This window comes from Aptenodytes forsteri, unplaced genomic scaffold (assembly GCF_000699145.1).
Source record: "Aptenodytes forsteri isolate BGI_AS27 unplaced genomic scaffold, ASM69914v1 Scaffold254, whole genome shotgun sequence".
Lineage (NCBI taxonomy): Eukaryota > Metazoa > Chordata > Aves > Sphenisciformes > Spheniscidae > Aptenodytes > Aptenodytes forsteri.
The window spans coordinates 253,463-279,874 of NW_008794459.1; the positions used below are offsets into that span (position 1 = coordinate 253,463).

At 48.9% G+C, this 26,412-nt stretch overlaps 1 protein-coding gene across 1 annotated transcript in view; it reads left to right on the top strand.

Annotated features, from left to right (window-relative positions):
• Positions 1-26,412, top strand: part of STIM1 (stromal interaction molecule 1) — a 63,508-nt gene that overhangs the window by 32,315 nt on the left and 4,781 nt on the right. Inside the window, exons 5-10 of the mRNA XM_009290883.1 lie at positions 2,769-2,946; positions 8,805-8,982; positions 13,234-13,401; positions 14,561-14,661; positions 15,129-15,364; positions 20,608-21,007. Of these exons, the coding sequence (XP_009289158.1) occupies positions 2,769-2,946; positions 8,805-8,982; positions 13,234-13,401; positions 14,561-14,661; positions 15,129-15,364; positions 20,608-21,007 (1,261 nt within the window). The remainder of the gene's footprint in view (positions 1-2,768; positions 2,947-8,804; positions 8,983-13,233; positions 13,402-14,560; positions 14,662-15,128; positions 15,365-20,607; positions 21,008-26,412) is intronic.

Consider the following 26,412-nt stretch of genomic DNA (forward strand, 5'->3'; position numbering starts at 1 on the left):
TGGTGTTGGGTCGATGGTTGGACTCGATGATCTTAGAGGTCTTTTCCAACCTCAATAATTCTGATTCTACAAGCCCCCTGACAGTCCCGAAACAAAAGGTGTTGGGAAACTTGCAGCCCACGTGGGATTTTATGCTTAATCCATTTATGCAAGCTCATCTGCGGTGCGCAGAAAGGAAGGGACCCAAGCAGAGATGGCAATCGAGCTCTTCCCAGCTGGGAACTTACTGGGCTGTGCAGTGGCCCCTCCAGACCCAGGGCTGGTTCTGTCCCACGGTCCCGGCGGTGGGAGCTGGTGTCTGCCCAGCCGGCATGGGCTCTGTCTTGCCACCTTCTAACACAAAACACATGCACGTGAATCAAGGAGTACGTGAAAGAGCTGGAAACAGAGCATGGCCGCATTGGCTGCTGCCTCCAGTGTCAGCAATAGCTTCTGCTGCAGGAAAGCTGCTTCCAGCCCTGCGCCAAAGCTGCCAGGTGCCCGTGGATGGAGGGATGGAGGGGGAGAGATCCAGTCCCTGCGCAGGTTGGTCCTGCACAGCATCACTTGCTTCTGTGCTTCAGTTCACTCCCCTACAAAATGCATCCAATGTTTGTTTGCCTGTGGTGGTCTATGGCATTTCGTTTGTCTTAAAGTATTCTAAAATTCCTATATGAAAGAAGGCCATTCACAGTAAACTTCTTTTGTCATCTTTAAAATGTCTGGTCGCTGGCTTTTCCACATCCGCTCATTTTGGAAAACGACAGGGTGCGATTCCCGTCCGTTTTAGACTCTCCTCACTGCTGTGACTTCCTGGTGCCAGGACACCCCTCCGTGCCGTGCTCGTCATGAGCCTGACGTGCGAGTGAGAAGCTCTGGGGAGTCCTGCTTGTGCTCACCGTACCGCCGTGACCCGTTTGCCCCGTGGGCACGCAAGTACCACTGCGAGGATCTGGCAGCGAGGACTCGCCTCGCTAAAGTGTTTTTCTTGCGAAAGTGGGTGCTGCTTTGGGTGTAGCCCATCTCATGCATGCTGAGTTGAGGTGTCCTCCAGACCAGATGCAGGGCACAGGAAGGGATGTTGCATCGATTTGGGGAAAACAGCATTTCTGACTCCTTTTAGAGTAACTGTGAGATTGTGTTACAGCACATCCTTGGCAATTCCCCTAAGAAAGGGTCCTTCCATGACTCTAGCCTGTTGACAGCTCTCTGGCTGCTCTCGCCTCTGAATCCAGAGATGACCTGCTGTCCCCAGCCCACCGAAGCCACTCTGTGCTCTCAGGGCTGGCAGCAAGGGGAGGGGTCAGGTTGTGTATGTACATTTCTGTGTTTAAAACCCCCCTGCTTCTGCTTCAGGTGAAGCAAAGAGGTTTTCTGATTGTGCCTATAATGGCTCTTTCGCTTCCCCTGTAGCTGCCAACCTAAATTCTCCCGTCGTTCTTGTCCATCTGAGTACCATCGCACGGAGCCGGTCAAGTGGAGCTGCTGGAGCTGGCACAGCGTTTGCTCTTGGATAAGCACCCCTTCACATGCTCATGCTTCTCTTTATACATTTACATGAACCCTAATGTAAAAGCCTCTGGGACTTCAGTGTGTTTTAGAGGAGCCTGTGCTGGGAAGCGGTGTTGGGTCACTGGTGTTGTCAGTGCTGTATGGAGCAGCTGAGTACACCCCATGCTGCTGGGAATTGCATGTTTCCCTCTGATGCATGTAGACCTTGATAGGAAATCGGCGTGCCTAGGATACAACCTGTAGTACTGGTAGCAAAAAGACATCAGAACTGTGTGAAGTGCAAGTAGAAGGTTGTGCCTGGGGGTTTGCAACGTGTGGGGTCATAGAATCGTAGAATGGTTTGGGTAGGAAGGGACCACTCAAGGCCATCTAGTCCAACCCCCCTGCCGTGGGCAGGGACATCTTCAACTACATCAGGTTGCTCAGAGCCCCGTCCAGCCTGACCTGGAATGTTTCCAGGGATGGGGCATCCACCACCTCTCTGGGCAACCTGGGCCAGTGCTTCACCACCCTCAGCGTAAAAACTGTCTTCCTTATATCTAGTCTGAATCTACCCTCTTTTGGTTTAAAATGAGTAGATACTGAACGTTTAGTCGCAGCTAGCTCTTTCTCGTTTTTAGCTTTCTCAGTACATACTTGTTTGAGGATTTGCTAATTAGTAAGCAGTAAAAAAATTCTGCTTGAATCATCTTTTTGGTTTTTGTTTAGCACTTAAACCCCCACTTATTTACTTGCGTTCTCTCACATGCATCCACGCTTTTTTTTAAGTAACTGTGTTTTGCTAACTGTTGAAAAAGGGGGTTTCCACATTGAGTGTAATTCTGATGGAAAGTTTTGCAACTTGGCAGTTTGATACTTGATCTGCCCCGTCTCTATGATCACAGTCATATTTTTTCCACAGTTATTTTCTTATATCTTACATCTCTTACATCTTCATACTCAATGCTATCTGTATTGTCCTAAAAGGGCACAGCTGTTCTGGGGGTTCTCTCCTATGTCATGTATTGCCAGGCAAATTATATCTATAAGATTTGTAATTTCATCTTCTCCCCCCCCTTTTTTTTTTTTTGCTTCCCCGTTCAAATTGAATAAATATTGTCAAGCTTCTTTTTTTCTCCCCTTAAATATCGATGTAGCTTATCTTTTCCCTTTGTGAAACCTGGGCCACAATTCCTTCTAACGTTAAGTTCTCATATCCAGCTCTGGTGCGGGCGAAGCATTACGGAGTTAATTCGCGTGTTCTTTTGAATTCAGCAGTATCTCTGGTTCTCTTCCAGTAACTCGTCACAACCACCTGAAGGACTTCATGCTGGTGGTGTCCATCGTCATCGGCGTGGGTGGCTGCTGGTTTGCCTACATCCAGAATCGCTATTCAAAGGAGCACATGAAGAAGATGATGAAAGACCTCGAGGGACTCCACAGAGCTGAACAGTCTCTCCATGACCTTCAAGAAAGGTAGGTTTTATGCGTCCACCCAGATGGAGCATTCAACTGTTGATCTTCCCTGCAAGGTCATTCCTCATTTAGATTTCAGGAAAGATTTTCTTTTTAGCTGTTGTGCTTCTGTGCAGCAGTCACCTGGTGCTGTGTACCAGAGTCAGCACCTTCCTGAGCGACCGTAGCAAACCTGCCAACCCGTCTTAACAGCTTGAATGGGTGCCTGGCTCATTACCAGGCTACACGTAAAGATGTGTGCGTGCTCACTTGACCTGCTCTTTGGTGATGACGTGCTAGTTATTTGTACTTGCGGTGTGCCACGTGAAGGCCTGGGTGGTAAAAGCTCCCTCGCCTTACTACCATCCTGAAACGTGGCACTGAAGCCACTTGAGCAAAGTGACAGCGTCCGACACCAGCATCTCCCGCTCCGAGGTGGGCTCCAGTGCACGCTGACGCGTAGTCGAGCGCGGCCGTATGTGCTCCCATGCAGTTTTGTTTCCTTTCCGCGCTGTGTTTATGTTGTGTTTTGCCTGTTTAGTTCTGGTTCTGCTCTAAAGGTCATTACTGGTTCAAAAAAATAGTTTCTGAATTTCCGGGAAGACTTGACTCCGTTTAGTTTTGCTGCTGTTGGCGTGTGAGAGCTCTTCTCCCTACACTCAGAACTTCGCTGCTTTAAGGAGCAAAACGTCCAACTGAGCAAAATGGATGGGAGCGCTCCTTCTGTACTCGGTAGTGGTCGCTCTTCGTTTTGAGTGCGTTGTCTTATTTCAGATAGGTACTTCCTATTTATTTACCATATTTAATTATATAGGAGCAGTGAAATCTACAGTGGTTTCTACTCCTTGGCTGACTCATACTGAAAGTATATCAGGATCCCCACCCCCCGAAATTACAGTGTAAATCTGGTACCCAGAGGGGAAGAAGAGCCTCTTAAAGGAGCGTAAGGTAATCCAGCCCACTTAGAATTTGTCATCCAGGCCGATCAGGTTGTTTCACCCTGGCTTTTGATGGGGGAAAAAGCATGCTGAAACAGTGGAAGCAATCAGAGGAATTACAACCCTCTTGAATTCTAGGAGCTGTATGTAAAAGCCTGTGCTTCCCTGCCTGCACGGTGATACCTAAATCCAGGAGTGTTGCCTGGGAAGAATGAAAAAAATAATTTTGGAGTATTACATATGAATAGTTGAACTCTAGGCACTTGGGCAAAATACTGTAGCTTCAGGAATGTGACCTCTACTCACAGAAATGATTGTAATGGTTCCAATAAAATTACTTATTGGAGAACGGGCTGCAAAAGAGGCCCTCTGTAGACACCGGAGTCTTCTAGGAAAGAAAAGAGCATTCAAGACTGTTGATGACAAACCAGTGGGGTTTTTCGGCAATAAGATTTTTTTTTAAGGGCAGAGTTAGTGAATAACAGAGCATGATAGTCATGGACTGTAACTATTTTTCATTAGTTTTAAGTGTAATTTTGGAGGATAAACCTTAATTGGCTGCCATATAAGCTGACGGCTACATTCCCAGTGGCTTCTCCAAAAGCGGAGCCCGGCCCCCGGTACGCATGCTGGCCGCTCACAGGTGGTGTGACGAGTGACCTGTGCAAACACCAGGATCCGAGGATGTCAATCTGCCGTGGAGACTTTTGCAAACAGCCGAGTCTTCGGAAACCATACGACGTACCCACAAGGCTGCAGCCTGATTTCTTGCCTACGTGCTCATGACAGCCTTCAGGGAATTGTCCCACACGTGAGCGTTGCTCGAAAGCCTTTCTTCTTTGAGTGTGATTGCATCAGTTGGTGTCTATGTGGAGGGCAAACACTTAAGAGAGTACCAAGGTGATGGTGCCAAACTGGGCATGTTCCCCTGGCAGTGATGCAGATATGTGACCTGCTTTCTTTTTGGCATAGAGATAGAATAAAGTGCATTTCGACTCTGCCTACCATGGAGCTGTCTCCAATCCACAGCTGGTTTCACAGAGCTTTGTGTAATTTTACATTGCAGGTTGGAAATACCCCAAAGAAAAAGATTTTTTTTTTCCTACAGCCAGAAGGACATGGGAATTCCTTCTCAACGTCCATCCCCCAGAGCAGCGGAGTGTCCAGGGCAGGAGGTCTCTGCTGGGTGTCACTGAAGAGCAGGTCACACCAGAGGTCCAAATGCCGGCTGCTGTGAATGTGCCGTGTGGGGAACAACCTCGGGATCTGCTGCCGAGGGCAGAGCCACGTAAACAAGTAGATGTGCCTGGGAAGTTCCACTAATGCTCTAAAGCCAGATAGGAAGAAAAACAAAACCACGTATACTAAGCATAGCTTGAGTCTCAACCCAGAGCAGCTTGTGATGCTTCTGCAGGGTGTGCAGCTGGGAGGGCTTGTCCTCTGCAGAGGGCACTGAGCTAGAGCTCAACAAGTGGGAGGTGAATTCCTGGTGCTTGTGGGGCCTCTTGGCACAGGATTGATCTAATTCTCCTCTGAAGGGGGGAATACGCCTTTTCTTCTTCATTCTTGCACCCCAGCAAGGTTCAGCTGTCGTCCTCGGCCACTGTAGAAACAGCAAAAACTACCAACAGCATGTTCCCGTGGACTTGTTCTGAAGTTCTGCTCAGAGACTTGTTTTCTAGAAGTTCTTATTTTCTAGAAGTTTCTTCTAGAAACTTCTTTTCTAGAAGTTTCTCTCTAGACCTTGAAGTAACCTCCTTTCCTGGCTCATTGAAACACTGCTGAACAGACCTCCAGAAGGCATGTGATACCTTTCCAGTTGCCCACCAACTGCCAGCGCTGTTACTTGATGAACAACTCTGATACGCTCTTTAAGAGTTGGGAAGGGGAAGGTTGATATAAAAAGCCATTTGAGTCCCCATCCCTGGAGGTATTTAAAAGACGTGTAGACGTGGTGCTTAGGGACATGGTTTAGCGGTGGACTTGGCAGTGTTAGGTTTACGGTTGGATTCAGTGATCTTACAGGTCTTTTCCAACCTAAATGATCCTGTGATTCTATAAGCCTTTTTTTGTTCATCTTCAAAATACCTTTTGTGAACATCCTTCAACAGTGACACTTTCCACTCAATTAAATGACCCATCAAGATAAAAAAGTTCATGTCTTAGTACATCCTACTGATGACTGAAAATTGTATGAAGATCTGTATGAAGATCTACTGATTGTATTGAAGATCTGCTCCTGAACTGTGAAGCCCCCAGGTGGGTCTCGATTTCTTGCCCTCATTACAAGTGCAGCTCTGAAGGCACTTTGTCATCTCGTGGAGCTCAGTGCACGTGAAACCAGTGTGGCTCAATCGGCTGGGTTTGAACGGGAATGCACAGGCAAAACGTGGTTTTGTCCATAACCAACATAAGAAAATATGGGCTCTGCTGTGAGGAAAAAAATGGTAGTAAGGGAAAATACGATGTTAGAGTGCCTTTGAGAATTATCTTAAGGATAAAATTCCTTCCCATTCTGCGTCATAGTACAGGGGAATTTCTCCTTTAAACAGAGATATTTTGGTGGTTTGGGATTCTTACGGCCCTAGTATGGAAGAGCTCTAGCACTGATGCACAGGGCAGAGAGCATGGGTTTATCTAAAAACTTGGAATGTCTTGGCAAGAGTCTCTTTAAATTGGGGAAAAAAAAACACTTGAGTTTCCCAACAGAGCTGTAAATTGAAAATGAGCCTTTTCCAAGAAGGGGGCTAATATCATGGCTGATGAGAGTCCAGCCTGTCCAATCTGTTTTAATGGCCATCTGCATGCCGAGGAGGAGCCTGAGGAAGAGGAGTCCTTGGCTGGGACAGTGAGCGGCTTCGCTCTGGACCCAAAAGGTAGCGATGGGTCCCGGCTGCGAGTCTGCGCGTGGGCTGTGCTCCGTCTCGCCAGGAGCACGACCAAGTGCTGTCCTTCAGTACAAGGCTGGAAGATGGACACCTCTTGCGTGTGCTGCAGGGAGCAGTGTTTGTAGCGACTGAGGATCAGTTTTTTCCTTTCCATTAGTCCCCAGCTGGTCCGGGATGAGCGGGAACCGCTCGGGGAGCCCAGGAGTGCCCTCCTGAGATCTGTTATTTGTCATCTGCAGGATGGGTACAGCACACCCGGAGCCAGACCTCGCTGTCCCCTCTCATCTGTCTCCCCACACGTTGCTCCGTTGGTTTGCTCTCCAGTTTGAATGTTGAAGATCTTGAGTGGGTGAAGATTTTTATGACCTTGAAATACTTTTTCCTGGCTAAGATGATTCGTTTGGGGTTTTAGGATGTTTTTTTTTTTCATTTCATTGTATGGATAGTTATACTCGGTCACTGAAAATCTATCTGCTGTAAGCCGCTGCTGGTTTTGCTGGTTAAGCTGATGCCTTGCTAACCTCACAAACGTTGCTGGTACCTTCAGCGTAGGTGAGCACTTTATCCAAGATCCCACCGATCCATAGAGAAGCTGCCTGGGCAGGGCAAGAGGCGCATGCAGGGAGAGGGGGCTGGTTTGGGTGGGGAGCAGAGCTTTGCTTCTCATGGCAGAAAATAGGAGTTTCCTCAGTTCGGTCTGGGTTAAAAATAGCATTGCCCCCGCTGCTCCTACAGTATGGTCTTGTCCAACTTTTATTGATTTATCTCAAACTGTGATAACTGAGGCTTTTGAAAGAGAACTTCCTGGTTAAAGGTGGGACTGTTAGATTGATGCACCTGGTTTCTGACAGCGTGAGCCACGGCACTTCATTGTGTTCGGTCCAGTAGCTGAAGTACATGTTCTGGAAACTCGTCACATCTTGATTTGAAGTTATCCAAAGATGGATGTACCACATTCCTCAGAAATTTGATCCAAGGTTTAATTGTTGCCATCATTTTAAAAAAAGTATTTTTCAGTTGAATCATTTGGCCGGTTCTCGCGAAGGAATGATAATATATTTATCATTTTAATACTCTCATTTCTTTTGTAGTACTTGTTCAACAAGAACCTTCATTATGAAGTGAACCTCTTCATTTCATTTCAACCGAATATTTGCCAAATCTTTTTTTTTTTTACCCTTTTTCTTGGCAATCGCTGTGTCTCTAGAAGCACATGGGTTTGGGACTGTATTTAAAAGAGGCACTGCTGGCATTAGAGGTTGGTTGGGTGGCAACGACCAGAGACTTTACCACCCCTTTTCAGGACAGCTCAGTCCCGCGTGGGCCGGGTTCATTCTTGACGCTAATTTGATTTCACTGAACTTGCGCGAGGGTTGGGTTTACACTAGTGCAACTCCCCTGAAATGCAAACGTCGCAGAAACCCTGAAATATCTCGCTGCGGCTGCGGTGGTGTCTCCTTCAGAGGGCTGAGGCTTTCCAGGCTGAATGGTTGAACCTTCCTGAATGGGTACAAGTAATCTGCTACTACTTTTTGTTGCCATATATAATTCCTACTGATTTAATTCTGTCATGAGGAAAAATAATAACTTCCAGGCAAGATTAAGACATGTCTAAATTTGAAGGCTTTTGCAAGGGAACACGGAGACATCCTCTCTGGGTGGTCATACCTGCTCAGGCAGATCTTCCCCTCCTTTTTTTTTTAGTAAAGGCAAAGGTCTTCACTTTTGTAAAAACACTGAAAATTCAAATTAATTTGAGGCTTATTAAAGGAAATCTTATTGTGCTTTGGAAAATCAAGAAAATATGTACTGAGTATTTAATGAATGAAATAAAGTTGAGACTGTGGAGTTGATAATTTAATTTCTTCTCGGGCACGGTGAACTTTCTCCTTGACTTTCCAAATACAGATCTCTGTTGACCTCAACATAGAATAAATAAGAGCAGGGTTGGTCTAGATTGTGGCTGGCCAGCAGTTGCACTGTAGACTCCTTCAGCTGTGTACAGATAGCCCGACACCCACAGCACCGGGGTCTTGGTCTCTGTGTGTTGCAGACTGCAGAAGGCTCAGGAGGAGCATCGCTCTGTGGAGGTGGAAAAGGTGCACCTGGAGAAGAAACTTCAAGATGAGATCAGCATTGCCAAGCAGGAGGCACACCGGCTCCGAGAACTGCGGGAGGGCACGGAGAATGAACTGAGCAGGCAGAAATACGCTGAGCAAGAACTGGAGCAGGTAAGGGTTCAGCCAGATGGATGCACTCACATACGAGACGTGCCAGCGAGAACAGTAGGCAGTTCCTCACTCTGCTTCATCCTTCTGAGAAATCCGGTGATGTTCCGCTTATAATGCTCTTCTGCCTTTGCTTTTCCACCCCCCTTTGTGGAGGAGAAGATCCAAGTATTTCTCCCACTACTCCACGTTACACGTCCCCCATAGTCTATAACAGTGCTGCTTGTGCGTTGGGTAGCAGGGACCGTGCCGGTGCTGTCTCAAGAGTGATGTGCTGCTATCACACGCCGTCCCAGCTTGCCCTCCAGGAGAGGTGTTGAACTTGACCTGTAGCTGCACCCCTCTGATGACTTCTAACTCCCACTCCAAACCATAAGCTCTTTCTTTTTTTCTTTTCTATCTATTCATGGTTTTAGGAGAGATTTGGAATGAGTTTGGTTGTGCTTGCCATGTTTTCTTGTGGATCAGAGAGGTGTACGAAGGGGACTTCCTTCCAAGGAAATTTAGCACTAGATTACAGTCTGTACAGCAAGGTTAGAGTTCATATGCGATTCTCAAAAACATTAGTTTTAAGTTTAGACTAGCAGGAAAATAGTCCCCAAGTTACATATCGTAACGTAGGCCTAGACGGAATATTGTGTATAATGCTGCTGCTGGCAAAAATGAAACGCATTTGGTCCAGAAGGATACACAGAGCATTTGTAATACATGTTGTAGGTCAGAAAAAGCATTCCCAATCCTACATCTAAAAACCCCGAGACCTATAACGAAAGCTATAGGGAAATAATGGAAATCAAAGACATTGCTCACGGCACCTGCCTGCAGTAACAGAGGGCAAAGAGCGAGCATCTGGGAATTTTACCTCAAAACTGCCCTTTGCCCAAACCTACAAGAGAGGTCCAAAACCACAATTCCAGTTGCTGCTTCCTATCTCACCTGAGGGACAATTCTCATCTGACTTTAATTTATAGATTAGTTTAAACTGAAATTGTGTGAGCCAGAATTGCATGAGCCAAGCAAGTACCTTGGATATTCTGAGGCCATCAGCATTATCCTCCCAGCCTGACTGTGCCCGGTCTTCTATGCCACCATGGAGGATGGGGAAGAAAACAAGATAAGAATCTAGGGTCTCCACTGACAGGGGAGAAACAAGTGTCCTGGGCCATCAGGTAACCAGGGAACCATGGGGCAGAGCAGCCTAGGTGTGCAAATAGTCAGCAAACAGCAAATTTCCTTCCTGCTTGGAATACCAGCAGCCCAGACACCTGCAGGCGCCTGTTACCAGCTTTGCTCTCGTGATCCAACATCGTTCCTCCTAACGGGTCATCCAGCCTCTCCATAAAGTCACTGAGCTCTGTTTCAGGACACGCATTGGGGCGTCCGTATTCACACACACAGAAGTTCGGTCGTTTTGTATTGTGGGCCATTAAATAAGGATGTATAGCCTTTCTCTTGTAACCCCGAGCCCAGGTACCCGACCTGCTCCTGGCTTTTGGAGAAGGCAGGGTCTCGTCCATTCCGCTTCCCCCTCCACTTTACATTTGTTAAGAAACCCAAAAAGCCAGAGGTGACTTAACCGCTCTGTTGTTTCTTAGAGGCCTTCGGGAGGGATGCATTGACAGGGTGAGTATTGGTTTTACCCACCTGACCCACACTGTGTGATTATAACACGATCACCGTCCCAGCGAGCTGTAGACCACAGATAACATTAACCAGTCACTCCCGCTGACCGTAAAACTCATCCGATTTTTAGATTCTTGGGTCCCAGGGTATATTAAAACAAGACCTTCTTTTGCACCAGTTGATTCTTATCACTAAAACGATACTGGAGGATTTGGAAGCTCCTGCTGGAGTCGGGCGTATGAGATGGAGAAGCAGTGTATTTCTGGGATGGGACTCTCCCATGCTGGGTTGGTCATACCGACCCACTCTCCTTCCTAGGTCATCCTCCCCCAGACCATGGACCCAGCTGGGGCTGCAGACACAGAGGGCATTCCTCGCTTTATAAATTGTTGCTCTTAGTGGTCAAAATGGGATCTTAGAAATCTTCACAGGAGAATGTAGACACGCAAAGTGACTCCTATTTGTACTGATTCCCCTGCAGAACTGAGAGGGTTTGTGTTTTGGACACTGCTGTATGATGGCTCATCTCAACCACTGGTCCTTGGCTGTTGTTCTGCACTGCTTCCCTTTTCCACCATTCCATAAAAATGTTGTTCCTGTAAATGTTTTGAGCACTCCTCTACCCCAGATACTTAGTGGCAGATTTCTTGCCCACTTATTCTCTGTATTCCTAAATCCCAGACACTTGCGGATCGTGGTCAGAGCAGCACTTGGTGCCGCTGGTGTCAGAGGGGGAAAAACAGACCTTCCTGGGGTCTGCGATTCTGAATTTGTAACTTCTTGAATGATTTAGGCAATGTTACGCTCAACAAGACTAAATCACACGTAAGTGATATAAGTAGCTGACCTCTTCTGTGCAGTGCCTCCTGGCTACTTCTAGATGGACTGTGTAAATGTACTCCAGGATAAAATACGGGATTTCAAATATCTGTGTGTAACCTGGTGCTTTTGGCTCGCTAGAGATTACGCCTATGCCAGACTTGGTGAGACATGACTGAGTTAAATAACGCGTTAAGGGAAAAGATCCAAGTTTGAGCAATCTTTTAAAAAAATGCTTCTCTTCAGTCCGCTTGCGGCTGTGCTCTGTGGGAAACGAAGAGGCACCGGCACCAGGCAAGGGTGGGTGTAAACACGGTTGTGGGAAGCGTGTGTTGGGCATTGGGAAAGGTCTGGTGCAGAGCCCGAGCAGGTCGCTGGATACTCCTACTGCCTCTGTGCTTCTTAGACCCTGGGCCCTAAAGAACAGAAAGAGAAAATGGGACAGACATCATCCAGGCATCATCCCAGTGACACGTGTGTGGCCCTGACTGCGTAGCTGGCCGTGCCATAGCTGGACCTTTCCTCCCAGCTCCAGCTCTGTTAGGAGAAGGTCTGTGTTGATGGCCAGGGCTTGCTGGGGCAGTGAAGGCTCCTGAAGGTCCTTAGGGTTGGCTTTTATTTTAACAGCAAGAAAGTCTGTTGTAGAGTGTATAACCACGTGTAACCCTCCTGAGCTTCGAGGTGCTGTGGTTGAAGAGTAGTCCAGTCCACCACCGCTGTGGTGTCCCTGGATCGCAGCATCTCCAAGCTGCAGTCACCATCCTTCGGTTTCTCCAGTGTGGAACACGTTAACTTCTTGCAGGGCTCGGGTCAGGCTTCAGGTTTATTAAAGTCCCTCCACATCATGTGTAATGGAAGAGAAATGTTAATTCTTGATGGTCTCTAGCACTAAATGCTTTTATGTAAGGTTTTGGTATCTTCAACTTGCTTGTCACCCACTTTCTTCTAATTTTGTAATCACTCCTATCTCCAGCAAGATAAGTAAGTGTGTGGAGGAGACTGAGCTGGGATGGAAGGAGAGTCCCCAGAAAGCTACAGAAACTGCTGATTCCAGACGTGTTATTTCTTTTCCTGACCAAGCAGCACATGTTTTGTGTCTAAATATTTTTATCATCTTGCTCCAGTGTGAAAGTTGTCTCTTGACAAGCTCCCTCTGTTTGGCTCAGTAGCTGCAGAGAAAAAAGGCGATTGCCTGCACAGTGTTGTCAGCGATTCTGCCTCAGGAGGAGAATCTGTGGGTTTTGCAGACCTGCAGGCAGGCAGCAAACTTTGCAGAGATTTCTAGAGGCTAAGATAAGCGCCCTGAATATCCTTACCTAAAGCCTAATTCTCCTTTAACTAACTTGCGCGTCGTGCCATCAGCTCTGGAGGGTTTACGTGCAGTTTATGCAGTTGTGAGGCAGAGGAGCTCCCCTGAAGAGGTAGACCAGGTCAGCTCTGCTTGCCCTCCCTGAGAGCTGTGCTGAGGCAGGACAGCATCGCGATGGCTGGAAATTTTTGAGGAAGGAGCTCACCTTTAGGATAAAGGAAAGCACTGTAGGGTGTCCTGGTCATCCGAGCAGCAGCCTTGTCTGTCGGATGGCTGCCCTGCTGCGCTCCTCTCTCCCACTTGCCCACAGTACCAGGATGCCACCTCTCCTCCTAATGACCTCTGCTTCTGTCATGAGTAAGATTAAGTTGCGTGGAGTCTTTTTTTCTGTTTTCTGGTGCCTTAAAAGCACCGGGTTGGCAGCCAGTGGTTGGGATGACCTTGCAGGAGGGCAGGCTGTCCCCGCCGCTGCTGCAATGCCGCGCCGGCCGGTTGTCTCCCAGGTGCGGATGGCGCTCAAGAACGCCGAGAAGGAGCTGGAGTCCCACTGCAGCTGGGCTGCGCCCGAGGCCCTGCAGAAGTGGCTCCAGCTGACCCACGAGGTGGAGGTCCAGTACTACAACATCAAGAAACAGAATGCGGAGAAGCAGCTGCTGGTGGCCAAGGAAGGGGTGAGAATTTCAGCATCTTGTCCTGGGTCCTCCCCTCGCAGCCGTGGGGAAAGGTTTGGGGAATGAAACCTGCAGAATTGGTTTCTCTGCACCTTCTTTATTTCCCTTTTAATACCCTTAAGTTTGCTTTTTTTTTAAATGTAGCACAAACCTTCATAGAGCTGTAAGTAGGGGCTGAAAATGATAACGAGCGATCACGTCTCAGGGCACTGCCGGCACTGACCTGGGCATGCCCATCAGCTGCGTTAGCCTGTCTTCGGTGGGCTGGAGCCCTGGGAAGGTGCAGAGTATGAATTGCTGCCTGTGCGACAGCACTGTGGGTAGTCAGTAAGCAGAAGGTTTTGCACCTATTAGGCATAATCCCTGCTCTAGGTGATTACGTGCACAGGCAACAAAATTTCTAACACGTGCATGCGACCTGTAGCGATGAATCATTTCTGTATTCCCAGTTGTTTAAAATTTTCTGTGCCAACCAAAAAGCGATGAGCTGCAGGGAAGCTGTTGTAACATGTATTTGTCTCTGTGGACGTACACAGCAGTGAGAGCTGGCAGCATAGAAGAATTTGTCTGCGTTAATATGTTTTTATTCTGAACATTTTAACATTTCAATGGTTTTCCTTTTGCTGTGTCAGTTTTCACGTCCACGTCCTTGGTTTGTCTTTTGTAAGTCTCAAGTTAATGCCACTAGATCTGTGAACCAAAGAGCTCTGTATGGAGACTTTAATTTTGAATATACACTCTGCCACAAAGGGAAGGCAAAAGAAACAATCCCAAAACAAAAAGCCTCCCCAAACCAACAACCCTAGGGCATTAACAGTGTTTCTCTGATAGTTGACTCATGGGAAAGGCAAAACAAGGCTTTATGAGCGTGCCATTCGCTATATGAAGTAGCTGGTTCAGTTCCCTTTGACTCTTGGAAAATCAGGAGAAGGGCCAAAGAGGAGCACGAAACCTGCAACCTGCTTACTGGCTGCTGGCGAATCCTCACCCACTGTGTTAGGAAGAATAACATCCTTCAGTAAAAACCCGATTCACACTATTTACATGTGTGCAAACAGCTGCAGGGACTATTTCTGTCTCAGCCCATCCAGGATGTTCTTGTCCTGGAGGAAACATAAGGTCGTCTTCTTCCTGTGACCTTTTTCTGTTGATGTTCCAGGCTGAAAAAATTAAAAAGAAGCGAAACACCCTGTTTGGAACATTTCATGTTGCTCACAGCTCATCTCTAGATGATGTTGATCATAAAATCTTAACTGCAAAGTGAGTATCTACTTAATATCTTCCCTTATTTCTGCCTGCCTCTTTCACCCCTCTCACATTACAGACACGAGCGTACTGTAGCCCGTACAGGTGCTCTTGGTCTCATTTTGCTGAACTTTTGTTCTGTTGACTTTAGTCAGCTGGGATTGGACTTGCTCCTTTTAATCAATAACTTTTTAATTTTATCTGTGTGAAACAAGAAATTGCAGTTATGCAGAGCAATTAAAAGTCCTGTCAAAATGAGGATTCAGGAGGCTGCAGTATTCTTAAGCCATTATCCCTGGATATTTCAGTAGTTGCTGGTTGGTTTGGTTTTTTTTTTAATTCCTGTATTCCTGAAAATGGAGTCAAAGATGTCTCAAGTATTAGGATACAAAGCTGAACCACTAGACTCCCTGTTTCAGACAATATATGGTGTGTTTTTCCTCCATTCCCTACATTTTCCCTTGTTTGAACCTTGCTTCTAGGCAAGCGCTGAGCGAAGTGACGGCTGCGCTGCGGGAGCGCCTGCATCGCTGGCAGCAGATAGAGCTGCTCTGTGGCTTCCAGATCGTCAACAACCCGGGCATCCACACCCTGGCATCAGCCCTTAACGTTGACCCCAGCTGGATGGGCACCCAGCGGCCTAACCCCTCGCACTTCATCATGACTGATGACGTGGACGATTTGGACGAAGAGATCGTGTCTCCCATGTCCATGCAATGTACGTAGTCTGTGTTAGCTGTGCGTGGTGAGTCTGCATCTGCCGTGCTGCCGGGTGCTGCGACATGGGGAAGACCTGGAACAGGAGTTCAAATGTGTTAGGGGGAATTAAGGTATCTAAGTTGGTTTTTAAATGACCAAAGACAGATTGTTAGTCGTTAAGGGTCAGGAATGTCCGTAAGTGCCAGACCACCACTGCTTGGGGTTGCTTGGAGCCTGTTAATTCCAGCAGAACTAGTAATTTGTAGATGTTATTAGTCATCATTTAATCATATGTATGCTGTTCTGTTCAACTCGCTGAATTTAAGCATTTACAAAAAAACACAAAGGCATGGGCTAGACTCACAAAAGTGAGAAAGGAAAATGAAGTGCATTGTCCCGATCTCCCCTTGGCTAGAGCACTTGTTTGGGCTACAAAAGGACTTGAAGACTCCCCCTCCTCATGCACAGCTTTGGACTTGCACCTCTTGCCATTCTGTATGGGGAGGAGCAGTCTGCTGTGGCGATGCTGCCTACCTGTAACGACCCGTTAAACATTTCCTGCAGCAAAGACTGAAACCCCAATGCCCCATCTCCTGTGCATGTGCTGTAGTCACCAGGGTGGGCGTTCTCCCCCTCTTTATTGGAGACTGTTTGTATACAAAGTGCATCAACTCCTGTAGGGAGGAATGGGGCTACTGGAGAGGGAGGGTGGATGAGCCCAGATCTCTCGGAGGAAGGGACTGAACTTGGGTCACCCTGCGCCTGTTACTCTCTCAATTGCTGAGCTCTTGGATTATGCGAAGGCTGTCTCCTTCTCTGTGAAAGGTTTGTGAATCAGTCCTGACTGCTGTTCCCATGTTCAATTGACCCAGATTCGGCCTTGCTTCTCTCAAAAACGCATTTTCCAAATACAGTTTCCTATCTCTAGCTATTGCACAAGAGATTGGAAGGCCTGAAGAGCAGCTCCAGCCGCTCTGACAGCCGCTCTGCGACAGCGGTCTGGCTGGCACAGGGAGCAGCACGTGGCTAGAGCACAGCTTTCTGAGCTCCAGCTGGGAGAGGGGAGCCAGTGCTGACAGCGTTAGCTGCAGCAGTCGTCTTGGTTATGTCTGATTCAGGTCACTTTCTAGTGAGGACTTCATCAAAAGTCTATTTAACTGAGTAGGAGGTGGGGAAGAGGAACAGAAGAGTCTCAGGGTTGGCAGTGTGTGCTGCAGGAGATGCCCGTACGTGCCATCGCCATCCCTCCCTTGTGGTTTCAGGCTCTGGTTAGATGCTGTGAAGGTCTGGAGGCAGGTGCTGAGGTCGGGCTCAGGGCAATGGAGGCAGAGCATCAAGGATTTGGGTAGCCTGCAGAATGTTTAGGGCAGGAGGACGGGGTATTTGCATGTTTCCAGGGCTCAGTAAATGTGGGGGTTGGAGCTGGTGGCTTATGGGCTTGGGTGTGTATAGGGAAAGTTTAAAGCATCAAACAGATAATGGTGTCCTACTTACTAGTCTCTGTGATTTATCAGTTACCATTAGAAACCAAGCTAGACAGCTCTAATGAAACACTTGCAAAGATGCAAGCTAGGTATTAATGAGAGAGGGATGTCTAAAGTCCCTGAGTAACACCTGAAGCACGCTCTCCGGAGGACGTGAGCTGTATAAGGCATGAGCCTTCATCCGAGATTTTAAGCCTCAGCTTCTTTGTGCCTTGCTTGAGACACCTCAGGTGAGATTTTTGCACTTGCAGTTCCCATCAGCCCCGTGACCGGCGGCGAGCCTGCCTGCCTGCCTCCGTGCCGCAGCGCTGATCGGCATCCCTGCGGGTGGTAGCTCTGTGTACCCAGCGCTGGGCACCCAAGTTCCCAAAGCGAGGGAGCGTTTGCCTTTCCCTAGAGGATTTTTCTTTCTTTGTGTACAAAAACTGCTTCAGGAGAGAAGCGCAGAGTTTTTCCTCCCCAGATATGTTGGGGATGTTGCTGACTGCCCATGATGATTCTCCCGGTAAATCATATTTTTCTCTCTCCCGTTCACACCCGGTTGGCCCATCCCAGACGCAGCCTGGCTTTTTGGGCGCAGGTTCAGTGACCGCTCGTCTCTGTCCTCGGAGGATCAGTCCCTCTGGAAATACCCTGGTTTGGTTCTCTTCAATTATATTTTAATTTTTTGTTCTACCCTCTGTCCTTTTTCTGGACTAAAATACATACACAAATTTTCCAACTTTCTGGCACGGAAAACTAATGAATGTACCTCTTCACTGAGTCATCAGCATCTTTACTAACCTTTGGGAAGAGTCTGGTGGGATGAAGAAGAATCACAGTTCGCTGTAGTTCTCACGTGCTCTTGGGTTTTGCTTTTTAAAAAAAATCCAGTTATGAAATCTGGAGGGTTGTTTTTACCCCTGAAGTGGAAATTAAGGATTCGGGCTAGACCAAGAGGAGGTGATAACGTTCCCTTTCCCATCCCACCTCCTTCTCCGTGCAGGCTTTGCTCGCAGCCTCTCCGCTGCCAGCCAAGGCTGACCCTGATCCCTCCCCGCGGGGGCTGCTGCCAATTGCCGTGCCTTTCTTCCCTCGGTATCCTTGAATAAATTGAGCAATGCCACCTATTATGCTAATCTGTCCCCTGGTGCCCTGATGCTGGGGCCATGGGGCTGGCATGCTCAGCCCCAGAGACGCCGAGCCTCCTGTTTTCGGCTGGAAGCCTTCCCTTTGCGGAGCGCTGTCGAACGCTGGCCGTCGTGGGATGGAGGAGGACGAGCATGTGCAGCAGCAGGCCGGGCTGTGCGCTGGCGTTGGTTAGGGCTTGCATGGTGGTGATCTTCCTCAAGATGATGAGCAGGTTATTTGGCGAATGTTGATAAGACACGTGCAGTGTCTGGAGTGAAACGATGTTTGTGGGAAGCGAGGGTCCGCTGTGGCTGTGCAAGGTGAGGTCTCAGCCTTTGCTCCTGTGCTTATCGCAGGGTAAATCGTGCAAAAGGAGAGTGCAAAGGTGAAAGGTGTCAAGTTGGTAAATGAGGAGTGGAACACCAGGGGAAAAAAAACAACAAACCCCTTAGGGAAAAAAGCATGGCCCAAGAGAAAAAGAAACCTGTAGCAGAAACCCATAATCCCCCAGTTAGTTATTCTGCAGAACTTGGATCCCCGTTAGCCCCCCAAACTGAGACTCCTTATAAACTGTGTCCCTGCCAGCAGCAGGCAAGTAGGGATCAGCTGTGCTATTCCTGTCTGTGCTGCCGTAGTTAGCAGCGTTGCTGCTGCAGAGGCGCAGCCGGAGAGCTGGAACAGCCTCCAGTTCTGCCCATTAACACTCTCCTCCTCGCCTCCTCTGATCAGTTTTTTTGCAGTCCCCACTGGAGCAAGGGATTTTTTTTCCACCTTGACTCCGTGTGACTTGATTTCACTTAATTTCAGCTCTGGAGCTCTTAAGAGAAAGAAAATTCTTGAAATAGAAAGTGGATGGTATAAAGAGCTTCAGCGAAAGGTTCGTAGATGGGCAGTGTAGTAAAGCAAGAAGTAGCAAACCTGAGCGGTGGGACCCTGTGAAGAGAAACTCTGATTAACCTTGGGGATGTGGAAACAGCAAAGTTGCCTGAATTATTCTTGCTTGTTCCTTCTTCCACTTGAAATATGTCCCAGTAGTGATCCTTCAGTACCTGAGTTTTGCTGTCAGATGGGCTGCAGGAGACTCGTGTTTCCTAGCTGTGTGTTTTTATAGCAGTGATTTGCTGGTTCTTCGATTCCTGAAGGAGCTCTCCTTCTACTCCATTTCTTAGCTTTCCTGTCTGTTCACCTTTTTAACCCATTTTTACATTTATTTCTTACGCATATAAGAAATTCTGAACAATCCTGAACACCTTATCTCTTGCAAAAGAAGGAATATCTTGTATGGAAATTACAGCTAGCGGATTAAATACAACCAGTCCGGTTGTCTGCAGGATGGCGATGCAGCCCAGTGGATCTTAGTTTTCCATGCGTAATGCTCTGCCTGATCGAAATGAGCGTGCAGAAATCTCCGTGTAGGTGACGGTGCCTCCCTCTGCCTCTCTGAAGGCGACCCCCTGGCTCCGGCTCAGTGTGTAGGGGTGGTGCAGACAACTGGCTGAGCTCTCTGGCCTCTCTTACCTGACAGGTAAGACTACGTGGCCAGAAAGATCGTTATGATCTTTAAAAGCTGTTAATTAGGTGGTGACAGTGCACTGAAGGAGGCAGTCCAATTTGTTTCTCCAAACCAAGATGAATTTGCAATTAGAGAAAAATATTTTTCAAACTGAGCGTCTCTCTGATCAGTAAGCTAATTATCGGACAGACTGGGAACAGACGATACCGCTTTTGGACCAGAGCTATAATTTCAGCGTGGACTGATGACGAAAGCCTGTGCCTACCCAATTAATATCATAGTTACTATACGTCTGCCACGTGTCCCAGCCGTTCTGCCCTGCAGAAGGGTACAAGGCTGGGAGGTTTCTGCATCTTCATAGAAACTTCCCCTGAACACAAAGTGCAGCTCTACTTTGCAACCCTGCTTTCGGTCCCACATTCCTGCGCCTTGCTCCAGGAGTCGCACCGGCACGACGATGCTGGAAGCCGGAACAGAGCTGAGCTCCGGGGATGGAGCTCACCTCGCCGGCTTTAGGTGCCTACATCCAAACCGATCACCGGACGCTCCTTTTTTAGGCTGTGTAGGGAAATAGTACTACCAAGGCAGTGGAGCTCACCTTGCCGGCTTTAGGTGCCTACATCCGAACCGATCACCGGAGACTCCTTTTTTAAGCTGTGTAGGGAAATAGTACTACCAAGGCATGAAGCATCTGAACGATTTGGATGTCTGCGTTAGGACGAAATGAATCCTGCCCTGAAAGTACCGACTGCTTCACATTTACTATAAAGGGAGCCTGGGTGGTAGCTCTGATGTAAAGTTGGGTAGGGTGAATCACGCAGCCAGTTTCTGCTTCAAGCAAGATGATCAGATAAGGTGTTCAGAAAGCACCTATATCAGGAATGTCAAACGTAGTTTTTCATGGGCTGGGCATTAATCTAGCATGTTAAGCAGCAGCACCAGCTTAATGCTTCTTCTGCATTAAACCAGCGTAACTTATAGCACAAGGTGGGATGGCTGCAGTGGCCCGAGCCAGTGTCCCGGTGACAGAAGGCATGGTGCTGTGGTGCGTAGCCCTGGCCGTGGGTGGCAGCTTTATCACGGTGCCTCCTTGCTGATTTGATGCGCAGTCTCTTTCCAGCTGCCTTCAGCGTTCTCCCCTTTCTCTCATTACAGCTCCTGCCTTGCCCAGCACAGTTCGCCAGCGCCTGGTGGACCCACAGCATGCCCACGGATCTCAGAGGTTGGTAGAGAGTTATGTGCAAGGCCAGAATGACTCGGGCCAACCTGCCCAGTACCGGGCAGGCAGAGTGTCTCTCCGTCGAATGCACAGCCTCTCCTCTGGACAGTCTTTCAGTTCCGACCTTCCCGGCACCAGCCCACCATCTGCTGCCACCACCACCTCTTCCACCTCTTGCTCCTCATCCACCACCACTGCATCTGCTCCTGCTTGCCATGTCCACCCTATCTATTACCATCACACCACCTCCTCTTATTTCCTTCAGATGGACTCCATCCCTGATCTACCCCCTCCTGATGTCACCTCTGGAGTTCGCTGTCGCACTGAGAGCTTTGGGTATATTGCTGTTTCCTTTCTAGCTCCCTCTTGCCTGCTGTGTCTCAGAGCTGATGCTTGCTCGGGTGCTCTTTCTCCTAGATTCCTTGTGCCCTTTCCTTTTGGGCCTTTATTTCATGATTTATCCACATGTTTGTTTCTTCAACTGCTCTCCATGCCAGTGGACCCTCTAAGGAGTGCTCCACGGTCCATTCCCATATCTGTGAACTCAGTGGGTGCCTAAACCAACAAGGTGCTGTTGTTTAACTGTAGCTAAACAAATGAGAATTCCTGGGCACTCAGTTATCGCTAAATAAGTCAGTCTTTCACTTGGGTGATGCACCTGTGAGAACAAAGGTAACACAACTAGTCAAACAAACACTGACCTTATTTGAAGCCTTGACTTATTTGGGGTCTTCACAAGCGAATTGCAAAGGAAACACGATGGCTAGATACTATGAGATAGTAGTTGGTGCTGCTGGAGGGTTTGAAATTTGTGCTGTTTTTAAGAGGTGGCAAAAAGCAGCATTCAGGAATTTTGTGTTTCAGAGTGACTCTCTACCTCTGTTTTGGTAGGGGATGAGGCATGGCTGTGTTTTGGCTAAGGAACGTCTGAATGACGAGGAGGGAGTTGGAGCTTCTCACTGCTGGATCACTGGCTTTAACTTGGTCCCTTTCAGTAGTAACAGCCGGCAAGCGATGGCTCTTTTGGAGACCTATGTACAATAGGATCCAAGGGACTGGTTATCATCCACATCCCTAAATCCCTGACCTCTCCTGATTCACTGTGCTGGCATTAGAGAGGCAAAGGACTGGGTGGGCCATAGATGTGGGAATCCTGTCTGGTCTAACTGGGGTGCTGCGAGAGAGCCTCCGGCAGCCGTCCCGAGTTCAGAAATGTTCTGTACCCCAAGCAGCGGATCGCGTTCCTGGGGCGGCCCCGGGTGGCTTTCTTCCGAACGAGGTCCACAGGCAGCAGTCATTGGAGGTCTGTGCCCCACGTGGGTCATGGGTGCACCCATCTCCGGAGCGCTGTTTGAGCCTGCGTCCATTCAGATGCTTGATTTAAATCCTCGGCTAAGGTGTGAGCGGGGTGTGTGGTTTGCATGGTCTCTAGTTCAGGGGCGTTGCAGGCGCTCGGTGTGGAGGTGTTGGCACTGAAGCAGACGGTGGAAGGGCTGTGATGGGCCATCAGGGAGTCCCGTCCTCCTGCCCTGCCGGGGAGCTGCCTGTGACCGTGGCCAAGTCATTTCATCTCTCTGTTCTGCACTTTCTCCTTGGTAAAATTAAAAATAGTCTCCTTATCCTCAGTGTTAGGGAACAGACTTCTGGGAAAAGGCTGAAAGTCTCTTGGTGAGGAAGTCGATAGGGGCAATGTCTTTTCAAGTTTATTTATCCAGGCAGGACAACATTCCAAGTCACCCCATCTTCATTTGTCCCGGCAGGTTGTACCATTATTCCTTTATCCGTAGGCACCTCTGCCCTTAGGCATAGGTTCTCTCCTGACATCATTTACACAGTCTCTGTTTTGGATGTCTCACCCCCTCGCTAACTTGTCTGTCTCAAAGCCGGGCTGCCTGCAGGACCAGCGCATCCCTGAGCCCAGGCTGCGAGAAGCAGCACGTGCAAAGCCTCAAGCAGCCCCAAGGCAGATGATGGATTCTGGAGTATCGGGGCGGGGGGAAATTACTGCACCTGCTCCACAATGGACAATTAAAGAGCAACATCTTGGTTAATTTAGTAATGTTTGTTTTGGGATTATGAGAAGCAGCATAATTAAAGTTTAGATTAATTACTGCCAATTTGAGTTCAGTTGCAGCTGTCCCAGTTTGACTGATAAAAGCTGGGAATGCTTCTGGTAACATCGCGCAGTCCCTGTTTACCATCGACCTTCCTGTCTCTGTAGAAAGGAGGGCTTGTCCTGGGAGCCTGAAGGCTGATGTACTGTTTCAAAAATAGCTGTATAAACATGATTTTTTTTTTTCAGCTGAGGCCTGTGAAACACTTAATTGCTGACCAGGTTAAAGTCTCAATCCTGATGACTCCCCTGAGAGTGGCAGAGGGAAATGTGGTGTGACTTTGGGATCCCAATTAGAAAAGGCAATGGTGCTGAGAGGTCATTAGGAGAGAATAACTGGGGTCTTCTCCTTATTCCCCACGGGCACTTAGTAGCTTGTCAGAACCTAATTGGTCACCCTTCAGTGGAAGGTAGGACTGTTTTCTCCCTGTTCCCATAGCAAAGACCGCCTGTTGATGCAGGATAATTGATTTAGCAATAGAGTTTTGCAGAATAAGAACTTTTCACCTGAGATTTGCCTCAGCTACATAATAGCAGACTACTCCAAAATCCATGCTCATCCACTCTCTGTTCGTTTCAGAAAACAGAAATGAAGAATTGGGTGCCTAATTTGTTGCTTTTAATTTTTTGTCAAACTGCATCATTAGCAGATCCTGCTTAGATGCATCTCTAGAAATACTGCCACGAAGGCACCCCACAGCACAAGCCAATGTATTGCTCTTTCTCTTTTATATAACCAGTCTTGGAGGCCTTTACATACATCCCTCGAGCTCCACAGCCTCCCAAAGAGGCAAACAGAACAGATGGGGAGGCTGAGGCTGAGAAAGGCTTTCCAGGGAGACATTGCCAAGGATGAAAATGGAACCCAAAAAATTCCTGGCTCCTGGCTGCCTCGGTAGGAGGAGAGTGCTACCTTGAGTGCTTTGGGCTGCTGGATCGCTTTAGCCTCTCTCGTATCCAGCAGATGCCAATGTTGGCGAGACCTCACAAGAGAAATCATCTCAAACAAGCCGTTCCCCCAGAGAAAGGCTCGGAGGTCGCTTCTCTCCGTGCAAGCTGTATACGGTGCTAAAGTCTGCTGGGGGTTAACCTGGTAGGGACCTTCTCTCCAGGCAAGGCCAGCGCGTGGCCGGTGAATTGCTTTCATGAACTCCTCACTGTTTGCTTCTCTTTTGCAATTGGCTTCAGAGGATCCGGTGCAAATAAGGTCAGAGCTGTTCTGATTTTGAAGGCTGATGTGTGTTTTTTAATGTTAATGAAGGGGACTGGGTGTCCCTGGGGGGGAGAGGGGTTGGAGGGTGCTGTGTGCACAGAGGTTTCTGCTGCCAGTGCCTGCTTCAAGTGGTACCCGTGGATAAACCTGATGGAGATGGGAGCGTAGGACCAAATCCCCATGCTGGTGGCCCTTTTCCAATGGGGAAGAGAGGTGGCAGCCAAAGCAAAAGGAGAGTGTCAGTAATCCAGTGAAAAGAGTAATTCACAGCTCTTACAGAAGGGAAGGGAAGAAATTGCTGTTGGATTTGCATTGTAGAGGCTGTCTCTAAGCCCCTGACTGTGCCACGCTGAGCACAGCAGAATAACTAAGCCGTACAGCAAATCTGATGCTGCCTTAGGGGAAGCCTTTGCTGCGCTGGTGCCACACGCTAGCTCGGCATATAATGTATAGCCTTGCAGCTATGGGTGCTCTTGGTAAAGGGCAGGGAGTGGTCAAGGCAGCAAGGTCTGTATGAGGCTGGTAGAACGAGCCCTGCTGTAGCGTCGAATGCCCTTGAGCCACTCCTAAGCTTTCCTACAGCCTGTGTCCTGGATTGTACAGACAGCAGGAGCCCACCGGGAGAGATCATTCAAAGGGCTGCAGAGTTGAGGGAAAATAAATATTTATGCTATATCATCCTCCTGCCCTCTCCTCTCTTTCTCCACCACTACCAGTCTTTACTCCATGCTTTGCTCTCTGCTTCTTTTGTTTGCAAAGTCAGTCCATTCCCATTTTCTCACCCTCTCTCACTCACCGTGGTCAGTTCGGATTCTTGGAGCAGCACGGTAGGAAGTGCAGGTGAAAGCAGATAAAACAGCAGCAACGCACGCATCCTGCCTTCATGTAGGTTAACGCCATCGGCTTCGGTCTTTGTAGATCATAAGTGCGCCCAACTACATCGAAAAAGCGGTGAACCCTGCGGCAGTGCGGCTGGGATCGAGCAACGTGCTGTCTTAAGTGAGGCTCCCAGGTATTTTCATGTTCAATTGGTGGTCTGAGGTTTTCGGAAGGGATGAACGTTTGGTAGTTCCTGCTGCACCGCGGAAGCGCTTTCTCTGAAGGCACCTTCCCGTGATACCGTCGAGGCTGGCTGTGCCCTGGGCCAGCGTTTCCTCTTGAAAATGTGCCATACCGATTCAGGAGCATAAGCCTCATGAAAATGAGCAGGATATAGTCCAGCCCTTTTCGGCTGAGCCTCGCCCAAGTAATATCCTGGCAATGTTCTTTCCTCCCCTCTGGTCCTGGCCCTGGGCTTGGGAGCGTCCCCTCCTCCTCCTTGCTCTCTCTGGCAAAGCCAGCTGCATCCAGGGAGTCGTGTCCCGGTGGACGCACACCTCCCCTGTTGTGCGCTTACCTGTGGGAACTGCCAGAAAGGATCATTTTGGGCTGTGGAAAGTCCCAGCGGAAGTTTCCAGCTGCTGGTGTTCAGTTCTGAAAATCGGCCCCTGCCCTTGGGTGCCACAGCGGGGACTCAGGAGGTCCCTCTCTGCATGTGCCTGAATGTCCTGGTCCGTCGGCTTTCAGGGTGGGTTAATGGCCCAGCCGGCCGCTGCCCGGTGCGGTGAGCGCTCTGCCGTGTGCCGGCACGTCGCACCTGCATCTCGGCTGCCGTGGGTTGAACCGCAGCTTCGCAGAGCGGCGTGGGGGCTGCTGCTGCTCGGGGTCTTCTCCGCTGCCCACCGCTGATGTGCCACTTGGTGTGCTGGTGTCAGCCGTCACGGCATCTTGCCTCTACCCTTCAGGAATATATTCCTGAGTTACAGCTGGATAAATTATGAATAAAATGGGTTAGCCTAGCACCATTGGGATATTTGAAAAGTGTGTGCTCGTAGGCTGTTTCCCCCCATCGGCTCCTTCAGTCCCCCTCTGGATGGCGAGCCAGCGTGCCCAGGGAGAAAAAATTGTGGTCCAACAAGGTTGGACCAAGCACGGCACCCAGTGCGGTGCCGGCAATCCGCTCCAGGGCAGGGCATCCCCAGGGAACAGCAGCAACAGCCATGCCTGCAGTGGGGAGGTGGACCCCACAAACTGACCACCGACCCCTTGATGCCCTCTGTTGCCATGAGAGTGGTCCCGGGAGGAGACGCGGCGGCCGTGGTGCGCACCGAGGACCTGCTCCGAGCTGCTCGCCGGCATCGGCCAGAGGCAGCGTTTCGCCTCCGTCTCCCTGGGACGCGGGACCAGCTGTCCGAGGATCAGGTTCCCAGCGTCTGCGCTCAGGGGAAGAATATCCTCCTGGACCGGAGGATGTTTCTCCATCTGCTGTCGTCATTTTCTCCACACGCCGCCGTAGCTCGCGGTTGGCTTTTCTCTCTTCTGGATTTAAAAACTGTGCAGGACCTTGTGAGGGGAGAGGCTCGCCGGATGGGATGG